This window comes from Sinocyclocheilus anshuiensis, unplaced genomic scaffold (assembly GCF_001515605.1).
Source record: "Sinocyclocheilus anshuiensis isolate Anshui unplaced genomic scaffold, SAMN03320099.WGS_v1.1 scaffold524, whole genome shotgun sequence".
In the NCBI taxonomy this organism is placed as follows: domain Eukaryota; kingdom Metazoa; phylum Chordata; class Actinopteri; order Cypriniformes; family Cyprinidae; genus Sinocyclocheilus; species Sinocyclocheilus anshuiensis.
Window position 1 is genome coordinate 248,884 of NW_015555703.1, and position 19,612 is coordinate 268,495.

At 35.4% G+C, this 19,612-nt stretch overlaps 2 protein-coding genes across 4 annotated transcripts in view; one reads left to right on the forward strand and one right to left on the reverse strand.

The window, feature by feature from the left end:
- The window catches only part of LOC107671769 (phosphoglucomutase-1-like), an 11,024-nt gene extending 1,660 nt beyond the window's left edge, over positions 1 to 9,364 (forward strand). Inside the window, exons 2-11 of the mRNA XM_016464728.1 lie at positions 551 to 713; positions 1,608 to 1,754; positions 1,858 to 1,983; positions 4,309 to 4,499; positions 4,618 to 4,772; positions 4,863 to 4,978; positions 7,232 to 7,367; positions 7,454 to 7,637; positions 7,756 to 7,890; positions 8,988 to 9,364. Of these exons, the coding sequence (XP_016320214.1) occupies positions 551 to 713; positions 1,608 to 1,754; positions 1,858 to 1,983; positions 4,309 to 4,499; positions 4,618 to 4,772; positions 4,863 to 4,978; positions 7,232 to 7,367; positions 7,454 to 7,637; positions 7,756 to 7,890; positions 8,988 to 9,077 (1,443 nt within the window). The 3' untranslated portion in view covers positions 9,078 to 9,364. The remainder of the gene's footprint in view (positions 1 to 550; positions 714 to 1,607; positions 1,755 to 1,857; positions 1,984 to 4,308; positions 4,500 to 4,617; positions 4,773 to 4,862; positions 4,979 to 7,231; positions 7,368 to 7,453; positions 7,638 to 7,755; positions 7,891 to 8,987) is intronic.
- Positions 9,365 to 15,351: 5,987 nt separating this feature from the next.
- Positions 15,352 to 19,612, reverse strand: part of LOC107671698 (tyrosine-protein kinase JAK1-like) — a 24,048-nt gene continuing 19,787 nt past the window's right edge. The window contains exons 22-25 of one of the 3 annotated variants that reach the window (XR_001632238.1): positions 18,829 to 18,946; positions 18,617 to 18,727; positions 18,355 to 18,515; positions 15,788 to 15,862 (exon numbers count right to left, since the gene is read on the reverse strand). Coding sequence is in view for 2 of the 3 variants with exons in the window: in XM_016464622.1 (XP_016320108.1) it covers positions 15,647 to 15,862; positions 18,617 to 18,727; positions 18,829 to 18,946 (445 nt within the window). In the remaining variant the exon portion in view is untranslated. Of the gene's footprint in view, positions 15,863 to 17,857; positions 18,516 to 18,616; positions 18,728 to 18,828; positions 18,947 to 19,612 lie in introns of those variants that run through there. The other 2 variants (XM_016464622.1, XM_016464623.1) reach the window with 2 other exon arrangements.

The following is a 19,612-nucleotide window of genomic DNA, read 5'->3' on the forward strand; positions in this document are numbered from 1 at the left end:
ATTGACGCCGTGTCCCGGCCGGAACGACGAGACAAAAACATTAAAACCCTTTACAAATGAGGCATTTGTTGCATCCAGTGGGGACATAATTACTGAGTCAGTAAGTTTTTTTTTTTTTTAAACAAATTAAAGATTTTTTCAACATTTATTAAGCAATAATTGAATCAATTTAATACATTGATTTCAAATAAATGCTGTTCTTTTGAACTTTCTAAAATCCTGGGGAAAAAAATGAAAATGATTTCAACAAAGACAGCCCAATGTTTTCAACATTGATAATACCGTAATAAGAAAGATTTTTAAGCACCAAATCAACATATTACAATGATTTCTGAAGGATACTGAAGACTGGAGTAATGATGCTGAAAATTCAGCTTTGACAGGCTGACTCTGAACTTTTATAAAGAATATCTCTTTGGATTTGATTCTTTAGTCTTTGCAACTGTGCAGATCTTCTTTATGCACCAAGAGCTTGTAACACTCCAAAGAGAAAGGAAAAATTGAAATCTCATCATATGACCCCTTTAAAGTGGGCTGATTAATTTCTTAGGTGGGTCGTGTTGTGATCGGTCAGAAAGGCATCATGTCGACACCGGCTGTGTCGTGTGTGATCAGGAAGATCAAAGCTATTGGTGGCATTATTCTTACAGCCAGCCACAACCCCGGAGGACCTGACGGAGACTTCGGCATCAAATTCAATACTGCCAATGGAGGTAAAATGGCTTACATGTGATTATAAAGATGAAGGAACGTTGTCCGTGTAATACTTCACCCAAAAATCAATGAAAGATATGTATATAAATTAAGCATATGTTATGATCATAAAGAGTTATATCCTAGTGACTTTGTGTTCATGGCAGTTTAGCTCGATTCCACTCAAATTCCTATTACTATTCTATTATACTATATGACATTTTACTTTAGAGTTGATTTGTATATCTCTGTATGGTTTGATTTTCATTAGATTCTCATTACTGTAATACAGTACATTTGATTTAATGCATTTTTAACCAAAAGTAAAATAATATTATTACGTCATTAAAAAGCCCATATTGATTAACTACTAAATTTCAACCACAGTATATTTTAGATTTTACTATATTTATAATACATTTACAATATATATATATATATATATATATATATGCTGAAAATTCAGCTTTGACATCATAAAAATAGAAAATAGTTATGCTAAATTGTAATAATTTTTAACACAAAATTATTGTTTTTCTGTATTTTCAATTTTTTTAATTATAGTGTGCATGTGTGTGTGTGTGTGTGTGTGTGTGTGTATACAATACACACAATTTAAAATAAATACATGCAATGTTTGGTTTTACTGTAATAAATATATGGAATGAAATGTGCTCAATTTACATGAAGAAGGCACTATGCAAAAAAATGAATAAATAATTACGTCATAATAAATATAAATGTAATGATGTAAGCTTCATTTGCTTCAAGCAAATTATTTATTTATTTATTTAATTTTGGGGGCAAATTTAAACCCTCTTGACAGATCAAATAACATAAGGTAGACCCCAGGCTTACAACATCTACTTTAATGATACTTTTTTGTTTGAGTTATTGATCATTCCTCCATACAGGTCCAGCACCAGAGGCTGTCACAAATCAAATCTTCCAATTGAGCAGAACCATAGAGGAGTTTGCCATCTGTCCTGAACTCAGAGTCGATCTGGGGACTATCGGCAAGCAGTCCTTCGACCTGGAGAACAAATTTAAACCTTTTACAGGTGAAAACATTTGCAACGTCTGAGCTGTGATTCAAAAGAATGGCATCTTTTAATGAGAAATGAATAGAATGGATGCATGTCCTGTCGATATTCTGTCATGCAGTGGAAATTGTGGATCCAGTTGAATCCTATGCCAACTCACTGAGGAATATCTTCGATTTCGCTGTTCTAAAGGAGCTTCTGTCAGCAGACAACCACATACAAATCCGTTTAGATGCCATGCATGGAGGTGAGGAACCATATTTCTTTCCACTGATATAGAAGCAGACTGATATAGCCATTGAGTTACCTCCATAGCCAACGCTTCATCAAGTCCATTTCCCACATTTTGAAAAGAGCATTTAGAGTAGCAGCTGCATCTACTTAATGGAATGAGATGCTTCCATGTGTGCCAGTTGGATGGGGATGAGTTTAGGCTTGTGTTGCTGCCCGCTTCTGTGTGAGATTGAGTTTCCATATATGTACAGTGATCTGAATGATTAAGACGAGCTATCTGACATAACACTAGCACGGCTCTCAGCTTTCAAGGAGTAACACCATCCCACATTGATGAGCCCCTTGAAATTAAAGGAATCTTCTGCATCCATGCATGTTATTTGAGCTGTGAAGTTGACTAGGTGGATTAACTGCTGTGCTTACAAATGTAGGTTGTGGGTAGAGTTTGCTTCTTTGAAGGGATGCTTACACTAATACAAAAGATTTAGGTTTACATGGTTGTTAAAGGTATAGTTCATCCAACAATTAAAATTCTGTCATCACTTATCTTCATTTATATGTTTTGAAATCTCTCTCTCTTTGTTCAATTAAATGTTTAAAATGTTTTCACCCCAACACTTGGGGTGTTATGTGCTGCAAAATGCACTGATGTTTATGGCTAACTAAAATATAATTTTAATGTAATTTCTGTTTAAACATGCATTTAAATATATTATTATAATTACTAATATACAGTACTACTAATATTTTAAATTAAATATTTAAATATTATTTTTGATGTAGTAGTAGAAATTTAGTTTGTTTCAAAATATTAACTTTAAATGTATTTTTATAAGTATAGTTTTAAGTATAGTTAAAAATATATGTAATTTACTTGTAATTTGTTTTCACCCAAGTGAACATATTCAGTCAGCGTTATGTCTGTTGGGGCAGTGTGAACATGAGAGTTGTTTTTCATAAAATTTGAAATTCTTCAGCTGCTTTGTTGGTGTGGTGTGAATTGGCCTTATGGTAATGGCTGGAATGCGATGGATGCTGTACAGTTTAACGTTTTTAACTGAAACCAGAACATTCCTTCAATGGAATTTTTACAGTCCAGTATTTCTTACCTATGTCTGCAGGGTTTATAATTGAGAGTTTGATAGAAATTGGCTTAGTTTATTCAAACTGAATCTATGAAAATGGTCTAATTGGTAATGGAAGGATAGCTCTCAATACAAATCATCATCCAGTTTGGGGCCAGATTTACTAAACAGGGCATATTAGCATGAGATCGCAATTCCATAAATGTGCTGATAGGAGTATAAAGTTCTGTGTGAACACAGACGCATCCAGATCATTTCCATAATGACCAATGCAATCTTCCAAGAGCAGAGAAAATTAGCAACTATCACAGCCATTTCAAGCACAAGAATGGGTTAAGACATGAGTTTTTTTGGGGCGTTAAATGATGGCGCAAATCTTGGTAAATCACCTTACATGATTTATTTAAATACTCTCCTCCCATAGATTTTGTGTCTGAAAGGGAAACTCCTACAAATGCATATGCAATAAGGTCAATCGCAAAAATAACTGCATATCCATGCCTTTTTATCACTAGTAGTCTTTAGTAAATCCTGACAGTAGATTTTCTAACACCAATAGAGGGTTTGCCCTGGCTCAAGTTAGTAGTAATTATGGCCCTTGGTCTTCTATCTCATTAAAAGTGCTGTATGTATTTTTTTGACTGTGCTAAAAAATTAAATATATAATATGTATGCAGATACTGTATTTAGGAAACATGGTAAGTTTACATACTTGTTTCTCCAAAAAAAACAACACTACAACCAATTATTCTACTTTGAAATGTGTACTCTGTGTCGCAATGTCTGTATTTGTTTTTGGTCTGTGTGATTCCGCTTACTGCCAACATACCCAATAGTATTTCGACACCCCGGGTTGCCAGTTGACGGGAAACACACAACATATTGCAACCACTGAACCCAGCAAAGGTCAGAGATCGCAGATTTTGCTCGACCTAAAAAGCTTCAGCATCCATCTAAAAAGCTCTATGAGCAGAGGAATATTAAAAATTGGATAAATCAACTCTACAACTTACAGTGTAAGGCTTGTTGCCTTCCGTTGTCAGTTGCGCTCGTTCCTATTGCATGTCCTCAATCTGGCAACCCGCATGAGCGTCCAGTCTTAGGAGGAGGTGGCAGGAGAAACAACTCTCTCCAATATTTTGAATTTGGACTGCAGTGCCCATCTCAACCGCTAGCTGTCAATATTACATACTGCACATTTAAAAGCACTGACTCTTTGAACTCTTGTTGTTGAACCTCCATTGGTTGTACAGTGACTGGGCCGTATGTGAAGAAGATCCTGTGTGAGGAGCTGGGCTCCCCTGCAAATTCAGCCATTAACTGCGTACCTCTGGAGAACTTTGGAGGTCGCCACCCAGACCCCAACTTGATCTATGCCTCTGAGCTTGTTGAGACGATGAAGAGCGGACAGTATGACTTCGGCGCTGCTTTTGATGGTGACGGTGTAGGTGTTGAGACATTGAGATCAGTGTTACTGTACGACCTTTGACCCAAGCAGAAGTGCTCAAGTGACAGTCAGCATAACATTTTCTTGACCCTGGCCTCACTCTCTCTCTTTCTAGGACCGTAATATGATCCTCGGGAAGCACGGCTTCTTTGTAAACCCCTCCGACTCAGTTGCTGTCCTTGCTGCAAACATCTTCTGCATTCCTTACTTCCAGCACACAGGAGTAAGAGGCTTTGCTAGGAGTATGCCCACCAGTGCAGCTTTGGACATGTGAATATTACTCCTAAATGTTTCACACTATTAAAGATGTACACTTGACAGGACCAGCTGCATTTCCACTCACTCTTCTGTTTTATTCAGGGTGGCCAGAGCCACCAAGATCCAGCTATATGAGACCCCAACCGGATGGAGGTTTTTGGGGAGCTTGATGGACGCAGGTCGTCTCTCATTGTGTGGGGAGGAAAGTTTTGGCACAGGTAATGAATGTACGACGCATAAAATAGTGTTACCATACATCCTCTTTTTCATCGGAAATACATCAGGATTGCTACAATGTCCAGGTTTTGGCTTCCGTCCTGTTTTCCTATATTGTTCTCAAACTTGCTGAAGGTAATGACTGAAAAGTAGTTTGACAAATATGTGCAGGCATTGTACATAAACTACCAGTTGTGGTGTGCGAGAAGGTGGGATCTACAGAGAACAATCAAACCAATGCAAATATGTGTATATATAATGTATGAGGATTGCAGAGAGCATGTCAGTAGGAAAACAAACCCAGAGGTTTTAGGCAATTTAGAAATCCTGGCCAGGACTTGTCCAGGAAAAAGAGGATGTATAGTCACTCTACATATAAAGACAAAAATAAATTCATTTAAAAATATATATATACACTGAACAAAATTATAAACGCAACACTTTTGTTTTTGCCCCCATTTTTCATGAGCTGATGAACAATATTTGATAGAAATAGGCCTTTTGTGTACATAGAAAAAGGCTTAGATCTTTGAGTTCAGCTCATGAAAAATGGGGGCAAAAACAAAAGTGTTGCGTTTATAATTTTGTTCAGTGTATATAAGTCATGACCTATCGGCTCATTTCAATCACATAGCATTCTGCAGAAATTACAGTGATGGAAATGACATTTAAAAACGCCTTGCTATGCATTCTTATGAGTAAAGATTCTTTATTGGCATCTGTGGCTCCATGAAGAACTTTTAACATCCATGGAACTTTTCCATTCCACAAAATGTTCTTTATAGAAGAAAGTGGTTCTTCAGATTATTACAATTTTCTTCTCACTTGGATAAAAATGGTTATTTTAAGAACTGTTCACTGAAAGGTTCTTTATTGACAAAAAATGGTTCTTCAGTGGCGTTGCTGAAAAGAACCCCTTTTGGAACCTTAATTTTTTAGACCGTATAAGGCTAATTTAAATAGGTAGCATAAGTAGCATTTTCACATTACAGCTTGATTAAAAATGACACACTAAAATGATTCTGTTCAAATGATATTTACCTGGGTTTTTCCTCTGTTTGTTTTCTTTCTTTCTTTCTTTCTTTCCTTATAATCTCATTCTCATCACTAAAACCATTGCCTCCATGGTCAAATAAATAAATGAATACAAATGAACTAAACAAAAAAATTATTAGAGGTTTTGTTGGAAATAACCGAGGGACAGTTTAAATTTGTGTTAAACATATCAAATTAAACAAAAATCAATAATAAACACTTAAATTATGACTAATTTCTTATGGATACTTTAAAAATGTTATGTTTCATATACGCAGTGCTGGGTAGTACCTGATTACATGTAATCTGAATTACATAATCACCTTCAAAAAATGAAGTACTTGTAATTAGATTATACTGTATTACATTTTAAAATACTCGTAATCAGACAACAGTTACTTTTTGATTGATTACATATTATTAAACATTTTCAATAAATAATTTAATTTTAAAATATTATACATCAATACATATTTATATGATGGAATTTGGTATTTTAAGACTAAGTCTCGGTCTAAGATGAGGATAAATCACTAAATTCTACATTGCATTTTGAGCATACAATACAGGGTAACACTTTATTTCGATAGTCCACTTTAGACACTCTATTAACAGTAAGTAACTTTGCAGCTACATGTCAACTAGCAGTTAGTAGAGTATTAGTAGACTGTCTGCTTAATATCTTCTAACACTTTCTTTGTCAACTTATTCTACTAACCCTAAACCTACCCTAACAGTCTACTCTGAGAGTTAGTAGACATGTAGTTGCAAATTAATGAGAATTAGTTGACATGTAGTTGACATGTAGTTACAAAGTTACTTATAGTTAGTAGAATGTCTAAAGTGGACTATCGAAATAAAGTGTAACCCAATACAGTTTTAATGTGACTTTCATTCAACAAAATCTTATTATTTTTAATCCTTGGGACATAAAAGTGACCACAGTTGAAGAAACACCCACAACAGATTGTGCAAGATACACTTTTAAAAAATAAAGGCTTTTTATCGGCATTGATGGTTCCATTAAGAACCTTTAACATCCATGGAAACTTTCTATTGGATAACAGGTTGTTATTAACAGAAAAAGTTCTTTACACTAAGGTTTCAAAAGAGGTTTTTCATAGCAATGCCATAGAAGAACCTTTTTTGGATCCCCAAAGAACCTTTCAGTGAACAGTTAAAACGTTTTTTTTTTTTTTTATTTGCTCTTCTCTCCGTAGGTTCAGATTATATACGGGAGAAAGATGGGCTGTGGGCAGTGCTAGCATGGCTGTCCATCCTAGCGGTGAGGAGGCAAAGTGTAGAAGACATTATGACAGACCACTGGAGAACCTACGGGAGGAACTACTACACCAGGTGCACTATCAGTAAAAGATGCCTTCTACATATGCAGTCTAGTCAGACATTTGTTTGTAGATTGATGGCATGTTTTTACGTGACAGATTTGACTATGAGGAAGTGGATTTAGATGCGGCTGTGGAGATGATGTTGGATCTGGAGCTGATGATTTCAGACAGGGCATTCATTGGGCAAGTGTTTACTGTGGGGGAAAAGAAATACCAAGTGGAGGCGGCAGACAATTTTGAGTACAGTGACCCTGTGGATGGAACCATTTCAAGAAATCAGGTAATATAGTGGATTCTCTTTGTTGAGCAGGCATTTGTCACAGGCATACTGTTATTACTCTAATAAATTGTATAAAACGACTACATTAGTATTAAGAACATGTAAACATTCCCTGTAGGGTTTGCGGATCATTTTTAAAGGAGGTTCTCGCATCATCTTTCGTCTCAGTGGGACCGATAGTTACAGAGCCACAGTTCGTCTGTATATCGACAGTTACGAGAAAGATATAAACAAGCTCTTTCAGGACCCACAGGTAAATTATGACTTATTTCTTATGGAACTTATACTTCTAAAATGTTATGTTTCATACACAGTGCTGGATAGTAACTGATTACATGTAATCTGGATTACATAATCAGATTCCAAAAATGTACTTGTAATTAGATTTAAAATACTCGTAATCAGACTACAGTTACTGTTTTTACTGATTACATGATATTATTGATTACATACTATTCACAATAGCAAATAAATTATTCATAATTTTCTTTTTTTAGTTCTTTTTCAGAACTTTTTCCCAACATTTCAACACTGCATCAACCACTGATGAACACATTACTTTTTATTTGAACTATAAATCAGTGGGTTATTTAACCATGTTTTACTGTCTTAAGAAGGCTTTTGTCTTTCAAACACATTAAAATGCACAAATTCACGTTCTTATTTACATGTAATGCAGGGATTGCCAAACTCTTTTGTCAACTAACCCTCTTTCACCTAATAAATTTAATTGAAGTACTCCCTGAGATTTTAAGGTATAGTAAGTTAGTAATTAACACATTTGCATGTTCACTGTTCTCTGACTGGTCACATGTCATGCAAGTAAACAAATAAATATTTCATATTTTTAGTAAGTGTTTTATTTTTATTGTTGTTATTTATGTTACATTTTTATGATGTAATTAGCCTAATTATTAGATTAACATTAAACTCAAGAATTCCCTGCAGTTCCTTAACAAAACCCAGTTTGGGAAACCTTAATGTTTAATGCACTTCATGTTGTTAATTACAACGAGTGCAATATATTTTCTTTCTCTTAGCATTTTTATATCAATATGGTCATATACAAGATTATCCTAATTTAATCAATATTATAAACGAGTTAGGTCTAAAGTAATAAATAATTACTCAAAAATTAGCCTGATTATATTACTTAAAATGTGTAATGTCGTGGATTAATTTTTGTAATGTAAATTTCAGAATCAGTAACGGACAACCCAGCACTGTTCATATCTTACCCACTGATCTATAATAGAGAACATATATATAGATAGTCATATATATATATATATGATAAAACGAGCAAAAATGTTTGGAGTAATACGTTTTTAGTTTTGTTTTGTGTCACAGGTGGCGCTGGCGGAGCTCGTCACCATTGCCCTGCAGCTTTCAAAGATACATGAAAGAACCGGGAGAAGAGGCCCTACTGTTATTACATGATTAGATTAAATGTCATATTTACATTTTCTTTTCTTTTTTTTTTTTTTTACTAAACATTGCTTTCAAGTAAAAGTATAATTGCAGCATTTTCTCGCATTATCAGAAAAATAAGTTTAGCTTATCAATATTAATTACGTCACTTGACGCTCCAGGAAGGTTACTGCGCAACGTGCCTATGACTCAATTAATATTCACGAGCCAACCACTGATGAAAGTTGTATTCCTGAATGCACTGCCCAACAACCAACCACAGGCACTCATAAACAAACAGAGGCGGACAGTAACTAAGTACATTTACTTGAGTATTGTACTTAAGTACACTTTTTGAGTATCTGTACTTTACTTGAGTATTATTTTTTCTGGAAACTTATGACTTTAACTTCACTACATTTGAAAAACAAATATTGTACTTTTCACTCCACTACATTTCTATCAAGGTCCTCGAAGTAGAAAGTCATTACTATGTGGCAGCTTTGAAAGTCAGTGGGTGATTTTTTTCTTCTCTAAAACGTGACTTTCTTTTTTTCAGACAGTTTATCAGTAATCACTCTTGGGGCTACATGAAGTGATTTCCCAGCATTTTTTGAGCACTGACCAGTTCCAAATGTGATATTTATTTACAACAATTCAATAATAAGAAGTTAATATTGTGGTTTATATTAGACACAATATTGTCTGATTTAGCTAAATTGTGTAAGTGAAAATATTACCTATAAAGCCACAGAAGAACTGTTGTGCATCTCCTAATAAAACACAAAAGGTGTTTGACTGAAGCAGCACTGCAGACCGTTCTGTGTGTGACATCAAAGTACAGTGAGAACGATTAGACAGCATTTTTAAAATTTTTGTTTTGATGTCAAATAAGTCTTGCTGTTTTGCATTTTTGTTAAAGCAGTGTTGCTGTTGTAAAGTTATACAGCTACAGTTGTGTTGCTGGGGTTTAAAGCAGGTTTGATTTCTTCCTTATCAGTCTGTATTTACAGTAATTTCACTGTACACTCTGTTCAAATGTGGATGAATGGCTACACATAGATGTATCCAGAGCTGTGTGAGATCACTACCGTCCTGCTTTTGTGGGGGTGGGTAGGGGTGTTAAATTATTTTTTTTTGTTTTGGTTTTTTTCCCCCATAGGTTTTTAACGTTCTACAAGCTCTTTATTCCAAAGATACTACAAGCTAGTCAGTGTATTCAGTAGGTGTAATGTATTGTAAGTTGCTTCAGAGGTGTTGCATGTATTACATACACCAATAAAACAGTGCATTGACATAAAAAAGGAAATTTACTTTTGGTACTTAAGTACTTTTAAAAGCAAGTACTTCTGTACTTTTACTTAAGTAAAAATCTGTCTTTACAACTTTTACTTGTAATGGAGTAATATTTGACCAGCAGTATCTGTACTTTCACTCAAGTAATAGAGTTGAGTACTTTGTCCGCCTCTGTAAACAAACTCTGATAATACCCTGGCTGAAATGAGACACAGCTGTTACCGACAGGTAACTGCTGATAACAGATACAGTGGGTACGGAAAGTATTCAGACCCCCTTAAATTTTTCACTCTGTTATATTGCAGCCATTTGCTAAAATCATTTAAGTTAATTTTTTTTCCTCATTAATGTACACACAGCAGGGGGTCTGAATACTTTCCGTACCCACTGTATGTTAAGGAATATGGTCTTTTTTTTATAAAACAGTAAAATGTGCCAGCACTGATTGAGTGCAAATTATTAATTCATTACGGGGTTTGACGTAAAATCCTTAAAAGGACTTGAGTAAACTTGCTTAAAGGGGTCCTATTATGCTTTTTCACTTTTTGAATGTTTGGGCATAAAAAAGATCTTCAAACTTACAAATCTCAAACTCCACTCCAAAGGGAGATATTTCGTTTTTTAAAAATCCCTTATCAAGAACTAGAACAAACGGCTCGTTTGGACCACAGCGTTTGTTTTCCAGGTTCTGTGATATCACAAAGCGGTCCATTAGAATATCATTAAAATAATTCCCGCCTACGGAAATTCGGATGGTTGGGGGGTGGGGAGGGCCGAGGTCGTGGTTCGAACGCTTGGTTGAGTGCATCAGACAAGACGACACCAAGAAGAATTGCTGCTGTAGCCTCAAGTTTTCGCAAGTTATTACACATGCAACTGAATAATTATGTATGTAAATATGTATGTTACAATTATGAAAAGTTTTTATAAGAAATTGCTGACAGTTAAAATTGGATGTCATTCTCATTTAATCTTGCATGTAATGTCTGATAAAGCAGTGTTTTTTTGAGCAAGCGCTGCTTTGTGTACAGCCGTTACCGGGGAAACCTCGATCTCTGCCACTCCAACAGCACCCCCTGCTGGCAGAGAACGAGTTTGCATATATATGCCGCCTGGGAAACACTGGACTATGGTATAAATAAATTCAACTGTATAACAGTTTCACTGCAATTCATGTTATAATGTTAGAATTAAATAACAATAAAAATAATACATATGCACTTATCTGTACATAGTAAATGCAGTTATTTTTAAGCGATTGTTGACATCCTATCTAAAACCTGATTTAGCTAAAAAAAAACAATAACGTTACCACTCTAATATGTCTTGCAATATCCGTGCGTCGTGCAAAGGTTCGGCGCGATTCTCTTGTTCAATATTCCCTGGTTCTGAATCCGGCTCAAATTGATATGGCAATATTGACGCCATCCAAGAGAAAGGTATTGTAATAATGTAAATTATGTAAAAAAAAATAATACGTTTTTCGAACCACCAAGCATGAGAGCATGTTCTAGTACACCCCCAAAACAAAATCAAGACTTTGTAAAAGACAAAATTCTCACATTTCAACAGGTTACAGGCCACATGCACATATATAGTATAGCGGCCTCTATATTCACTCTATTATTCAGTATTCACAATCATTTTAAATCATTCTCTTGCCTACTGCTCAAGAAATCAGTAACCATGGAAGCTTATAACATGCTGTCCTACTCTCCATCAACACAAGTCGTTAAGGACAGCCAGAAGCTGGAGGGTAAGAATAACTCACCAACTCCACCTTTCACATCATTACAACTATATCAAATTTACAAAAAATCATATTAACATGACAATACTTCCAAACAATATTTTTTCACTCGTTAAAACATCCTTTTTCAGGTGTGGGGCTGAAGTCAAGGCAGAGGCAAGGCCACTAATCTTCACTCTTTTACTGCCTAGTTTTGTAATAGGTATCAAAAAAATATAGACTTTATAAACAAACCAGCTCCTCTTCTTTACAAGACAAGTGTTTAGAATTGTCTTTGAAAAGTATTTCAGCATATGGATGAAAATTGCCACCACTAATACAGAACTTCTGATAGGAAGCGAATGTAAGTGATCTGATCTTTTAGACTGTACTTTTAGTGATAGTGTGGAATACATCAACAAAGAGTATCAGCAAATCTAATGTTAGAGCTTTATTTGCCATCTTTGCTACAGGCAAATCATTTACTTTAAAAACATTCTGCATGACACGAGTTGATCTCTTCAAGATGTATGTTCTCAAATATAATCTGATGTGGAGATGATCTGCCAAAATTCACTGATATTCCTCATTTTAGCTTCAGATGAATTTATCAACTATACAGAGAGATGTGTGGTCCAGTCAAATCAAATGTCAATAAGACAGATCATCTTATTCAAGCACAGTGCAACATGTGAGTTGTTGTTACACATTTCCACTCATTACTTACAAGCTCAGTAATTACTCAAACAGTAATAAAAAAATGTAGTTTAAATTAAATATTGTTTACATTCCTGACATAAAGGGGCACTTGTAATATCCTGTATTATTCTATTCCCATTTGTACGGACTCTTGTAAACTTGCTTAGATAGTCATTAGTAGTCATAATAATCAAAAAAGTTGAAAAAGAAATAATTTTGACTTTTTATTTCATAATTGACATATTAAACATTCATTAAATCATTTTGATTTAAATAAAAATTAGAAATTGACAAGAGGTCTAAATTATTAGATAAAAAGTTATAATTATAAAAAAATCTAATTTTGTCACAATTATGACTGTTGATTTCATAACTGTTATTTATAATTATGACTTTGTATCTCATAAGTTTTACTTTTTGTTTTATAATGATGACTTTTGTCATAATTATGATTTGCCAAAGCATGATTCTTATACAGTATGGCAAAAATGGGCTTCCATGCAAGGACTAGTTTTGCTCATTTTGTTATTAAAAAGTAGAGTAGAAAGTATTAGTGTAGTATCTGTTAAAGAATTGCACTCCATAGACTTTTCAACTTTTCATTTTTTCACTTCCTATAATCAATCTATGATTTTATTCAGTGGATATAATTTGCTTTACATTTACATATATACTATTTGATATTGGAACACCCTTATAAACACCAGAACAGTAAAATACTCTACACATTGTTATTCTACGTTTTATGGTCATGCAGCCCTGTTCAGAAGCTTCCAAAGAAAAAAAACAAAGCGCACCCGGATGGAACGCATGAGAAAACTCTACATGCAGTGCAAATCTCCAGGTGATTCCTCCTGTAAATCAGTCTGTGTTCTCTTTCAGGGTGTTTTCACACTTGAGTCCACTTTAAAAGAACCAAACTCACACCCAGATCCCACCTCACCTTCTGCTATGTGTCCCACTAGAACTGCTGACCCCCCAGATTCCTGGTCCTGCTCTGGCTCTGTGTCCAGATGAGCAGGAACACTGGGAGCGAGAAATGGACGAACTGGTGGAATGGACTCACTCCCTTTCTTTGACCTACTGTATGACTTCTAGGACAAATTAAGATATCACATGATCGTATAAACACAAGTCAAAACAGTTTTTTTATGATATAGCATATTAAAGAAAAATGTTACAATACAATCAACTGAATATAACACCCAGTAAGACTATTTAAAAAATAATAAAATGAAATTACAATCATGACAATATTTATCCACCATGCATTTTAATAGATCTCTTTTTATCTGTCTGTCTATCTATCTATCTATCTATGTCTGTCTGTAATAAGGTGCTTTTCCACCATCAGGCTGAACTGTCCTCATCGCTTAACCATTCCATTGGACATGGTTTCGATTTCCACTGTGGGGCTGACAACAGAGCTCGTAATACAAATGTGTCAGTCGTTGCCTTGGTAATGCAAGTGTTTACATACGGTATATATATGAGATGTAATTAGCATCTGCATTATGAAGGATGACCAGATATTTCTGTTTGCTTCACTCAAATAGCACGCTTGGCCAGCTATAGAGAGAAACTAGTAGCTAGACAACAAACAACTGACCAATCCTGAGTGGCGACATCACTACACGCATTCTGTCTGCACGGTTTCGAGCCGAGAACGGTTCTTAATCACGCCGTGCCGAACAGAGCTGAAGTGGAAACATAATTGGTTTCTTACCATTCTTAGAACCGTTCAGCCCGACATTGGAAAAGCAGCTATAGATTGTCCAGTAAAATACAACAAATATTAGGGGTGTAACGGTACACAGAAGTCACGGTTCGGTACGTACCTCGGATTCGGAGTCACGGTTCGATCAACAGGAAATTCATTTTTTCATTTATTTTGAACAGACAGTAGTGCTACACACACATGTAGCATGAGCAGTTGTTTTTGTTTAATATTTGAATTAGATTTTATAATTTCAAGCAAAAACAGAATGGTCTGACTTTAGATTTGTGAAATTATGCTACACATAGACCTTGCCTTGATATTGTTATATAAATTTGATACTGTATGAATTTATGTCTGTATAAATGATATTCTGCAGTTGTCTGTCTGTCTCTTTTGTTTTATGCAGTAGATTCAGTAAATTCTGAATAAATATTTTCTCGGTTATTCAGAGAAGAGAGAGAGTTATATATTCCTAATACAGGCATTGGGACAACAGCTGGTATATTTCATGTTTTTTAAATAACCTAAACTGCAAAATGTACCTTTAAATGGAAATAACATTCAAATAACGTAACCTAAAATCTTCCTATAAGTCTTTAAACCTGTGTAGATAAAAGTAAATAAAGAAACTCTGGTTATTGCAGTACTAACAAAAATCTGAACTTCTATACAAGTACATTTTAAATAATTATTTGTATTACTGATATAATGTTATTAGTGCAGTACTAGCAAAAGTCTGAACTTCTAAAAAAAAAAAAAGTACATTTTATATTATTATTTATTATTTTGATATATATATATATATATATATATATATATATATAATTTTAGTGTAGTATCTGTTAAAGAATTGCACTCCATAGACTTTTCAACTTTTCATTTTTTCACTTCCTATAATCAATCTATGATTTTATTCAGTGGATATAATTTGCTTTACATTTACATATATACTATTTGATATTGGAACACCCTTATAAACACCAGAACAGTAAAATACTCTACACATTGTTATTCTACGTTTTATGGTCATGCAGCCCTGTTCAGAAGCTTCCAAAGAAAAAAAACAAAGCGCACCCGGATGGAACGCATGAGAAAACTCTACATGCAGTGCAAATCTCCAGGTGATTCCTCCTGTAAATCAGTCTGTGTTCTCTTTCAGGGTGTTTTCACACTTGAGTCCACTTTAAAAGAACCAAACTCACACCCAGATCCCACCTCACCTTCTGCTATGTGTCCCACTAGAACTGCTGACCCCCCAGATTCCTGGTCCTGCTCTGGCTCTGTGTCCAGATGAGCAGGAACACTGGGAGCGAGAAATGGACGAACTGGTGGAATGGACTCACTCCCTTTCTTTGACCTACTGTATGACTTCTAGGACAAATTAAGATATCACATGATCGTATAAACACAAGTCAAAACAGTTTTTTTATGATATAGCATATTAAAGAAAAATGTTACAATACAATCAACTGAATATAACACCCAGTAAGACTATTTAAAAAATAATAAAATGAAATTACAATCATGACAATATTTATCCACCATGCATTTTAATAGATCTCTTTTTATCTGTCTGTCTATCTATCTATCTATCTATGTCTGTCTGTAATAAGGTGCTTTTCCACCATCAGGCTGAACTGTCCTCATCGCTTAACCATTCCATTGGACATGGTTTCGATTTCCACTGTGGGGCTGACAACAGAGCTCGTAATACAAATGTGTCAGTCGTTGCCTTGGTAATGCAAGTGTTTACATACGGTATATATATGAGATGTAATTAGCATCTGCATTATGAAGGATGACCAGATATTTCTGTTTGCTTCACTCAAATAGCACGCTTGGCCAGCTATAGAGAGAAACTAGTAGCTAGACAACAAACAACTGACCAATCCTGAGTGGCGACATCACTACACGCATTCTGTCTGCACGGTTTCGAGCCGAGAACGGTTCTTAATCACGCCGTGCCGAACAGAGCTGAAGTGGAAACATAATTGGTTTCTTACCATTCTTAGAACCGTTCAGCCCGACATTGGAAAAGCAGCTATAGATTGTCCAGTAAAATACAACAAATATTAGGGGTGTAACGGTACACAGAAGTCACGGTTCGGTACGTACCTCGGATTCGGAGTCACGGTTCGATCAACAGGAAATTCATTTTTTCATTTATTTTGAACAGACAGTAGTGCTACACACACATGTAGCATGAGCAGTTGTTTTTGTTTAATATTTGAATTAGATTTTATAATTTCAAGCAAAAACAGAATGGTCTGACTTTAGATTTGTGAAATTATGCTACACAAGACACCTGCACAAAACAACTGCAGATGGACTGAATGAAAATGCTAATTTATTCTCTGACAGCAGGTGGCGTCTATGGAACAGCAGCGATATAGAGTTTCCTCGGTTACCTGCGCTTATAAACACTACTTTAATATGTTTTATATGGAGGTAAGAGGAAAAGAAAATGCCATCAAAACATTTCTGAAGATGGTTAGTTCCTCTCAGAGATACATTCATATAAACCCCCACATATTTGTCTTCCTATATTTTGAGCATAGTGTACAGTGATTATACCTTATAGCCGGTCAACCGAAACTTTCCCACACTGCTTAAAAAAAAAAAATTAAAAAAAAAACAGGCAGTTCTTCGAGCTCTTGCGTGCGCGTATCCGTTAAGTCCACAAGACTGTAGGGTGTCCCATTCGTCATTTTAGCTTTCAGAAGGGTCGCTATGTGCCCTCGATGCCCACTGCTGCCGAGCCCACACTGAGGCGAGCTCAGCAGCAGACTTCTACACGACAGTCAAAGCGGCATTACGTCACGAAAGTGTGGAATCATAGAAAGACTGCGAGGGTTTAGGGTGGGATTTGGTACAGGGCCTATGACTGACTGTATTTGTCGTCTGACTGCATGAACCGAACCGTGACATCAGTACCGTTACCGTTCGGGACAAATACATGTACCGTTACACTCCTAACAAATATGTCTCCTGTGATATTAAGGCACGTCTGCGTTTTTTCTTTCATTGAAACAATTCATGTATTTTTATACATTATGGGCCAGATTTACTAATCAAGGCAAATTAGCATGAAATCGCAATCCCCTAAAAGCGCCAATAGGAATGTAAAGTTCTGTGCATGATCTACTGACAATGAGAAAATTAAAGAACACAGACACAACCAGATCATTTCCATAATGACCAATGCAATCTACCAAGAGCAGAGCAAATTAGCAACTATCGTGTCATGTCAAGCGCAAAATTAAGACATGCTTTTTTGGGCTTTAGATAATGCCACAAATACCACAGTAAACTGACTAGCTCAAACCTTAGTAAATCACATTGCGTGATTCATTTAAATACTCTTCTACCATAAATTTTGCATTTATAAGGGAAACTCCTACAAATGCATATGCAATAAGGTCAGCCGCAAAAATAGGCTTGTTTTAGATGCATCAGCGCTGCGCAGACCGATTGGCGTGTGACATCAACGTACGGCGAGAGTGATTTAAAAGCTTAAGAGTTGGCTGCTCTCTAATCACACTCGCGGTACTTTGATGTCATATGCCTATCGTTCTGTGCAGTGCCGATGCATCTCGAACAAGCCTAATGACTGTGCCCATGCCTTTTCATGACAGTAGTTTTTTAATGCCTGAAGAGGGTTTGCACTGGTGTAAGCTGTTAGTAAATCTGGCCGTAAATTTGATGTGGCTTCAGCTTTTTTAAATGAACCTTTTTAATACTTGATACTTGTTGAGTGCTAAGCGGTGTGTTAAGTGTTTTTGGAGGTAGATGATTAACTGGCAAAGATCTGAAGCGAAAGTAATGTGCATAATTTTTCTTGGTATAATGAGAACGATACGTACAAATACAAAATGCATCTGAATTCTGTAGGTGGATCTGATCTGATGAATGGAAGTTAGATGTTTTCTCTAGTGAGGAAAAACTCAAACTCTTTGATTAGGCTATTGAAGTCCACTCTGTTTTCTGGGGCATGACTCCAGCACCTGCGTATCTGAGTGTACACCTGCAGCCACAGAAACACATCTTTTGAAGAAACTGCCCATAATATAATATGATATAATAATGATATCAGGGAGGCTGTATCTCCGAGGTCAAATATCTCACCATTTCAGGGCATGAATCTGGACACGGCATCCTCCAGCCTTTCTCAAGAGCATCTACCAGCCTGGCCATGGTCATCTGCCCATGAGACCGGCCAATCGACTTCAGGAATACCTACCAGAGAAACATATAAGAACAGGAATTAGCAAATAGGTCACTGTGATTGTAATACCTGATGTATTCAAATAAGTTAGTATGAGCTTTGTAATGCTCACCTGTGGTGGGCTGTTCTCACGGTCACAGTAGGACATGATTTCATAAAGAGTGACTCCAAATGACCAAACATCAGATGCCTTATAGAACTTCCGATTAATCAGACATTCTGGAGCATACCTACACAGACAGAAGACATGACCCATGTTTAGCAGGACCTTCAGTGGACGTCTATGCAAATATACAGTGCAACTATGGACATACAAACTTAAAAACGCATGCTGAACACATGCTTTTTAAAAAACAATTAGTGAAAGGTAGTGTCTGCAGTATAACAACAACAACAAAAACTAAAATAAAGATAAATGTAACAATTGAAAAGTTTGTGGTCAGTAAGAATTTAAAATAACAGTTTTCTATTTCCCTCTATTTAAAAATTTAATTTATTCCCGTGATGCAAATCAGATTTTTCAGTCTCCAGTCTTCAATGTCACATGATCCTTCAGAAATCATTCTAACATGCTGATTTGATGCCCAAGAAGCATTTATTACCAATTTTGAAAACACTGCTTAATATTTCTGTGGAAAACCATGATACATTTTTTTAAGATTTTCTGATGAATAGAAAGATTAAATGAACTGCATTTATTTTATCATTTATTATTTATTTTAACTGCATTTATAGAAATCTTTTGTAAAATTATAAATGTCTTTAGTGTCACTTATAATCAATTTAATACATCCTCGCTGAATAAAAATATTACCTTCAAAATGTATCTTACTGACCCCAAAGTGTAGAAATGTTCTTTATAAATACATTATTATATATTAATAAATAAATAAATA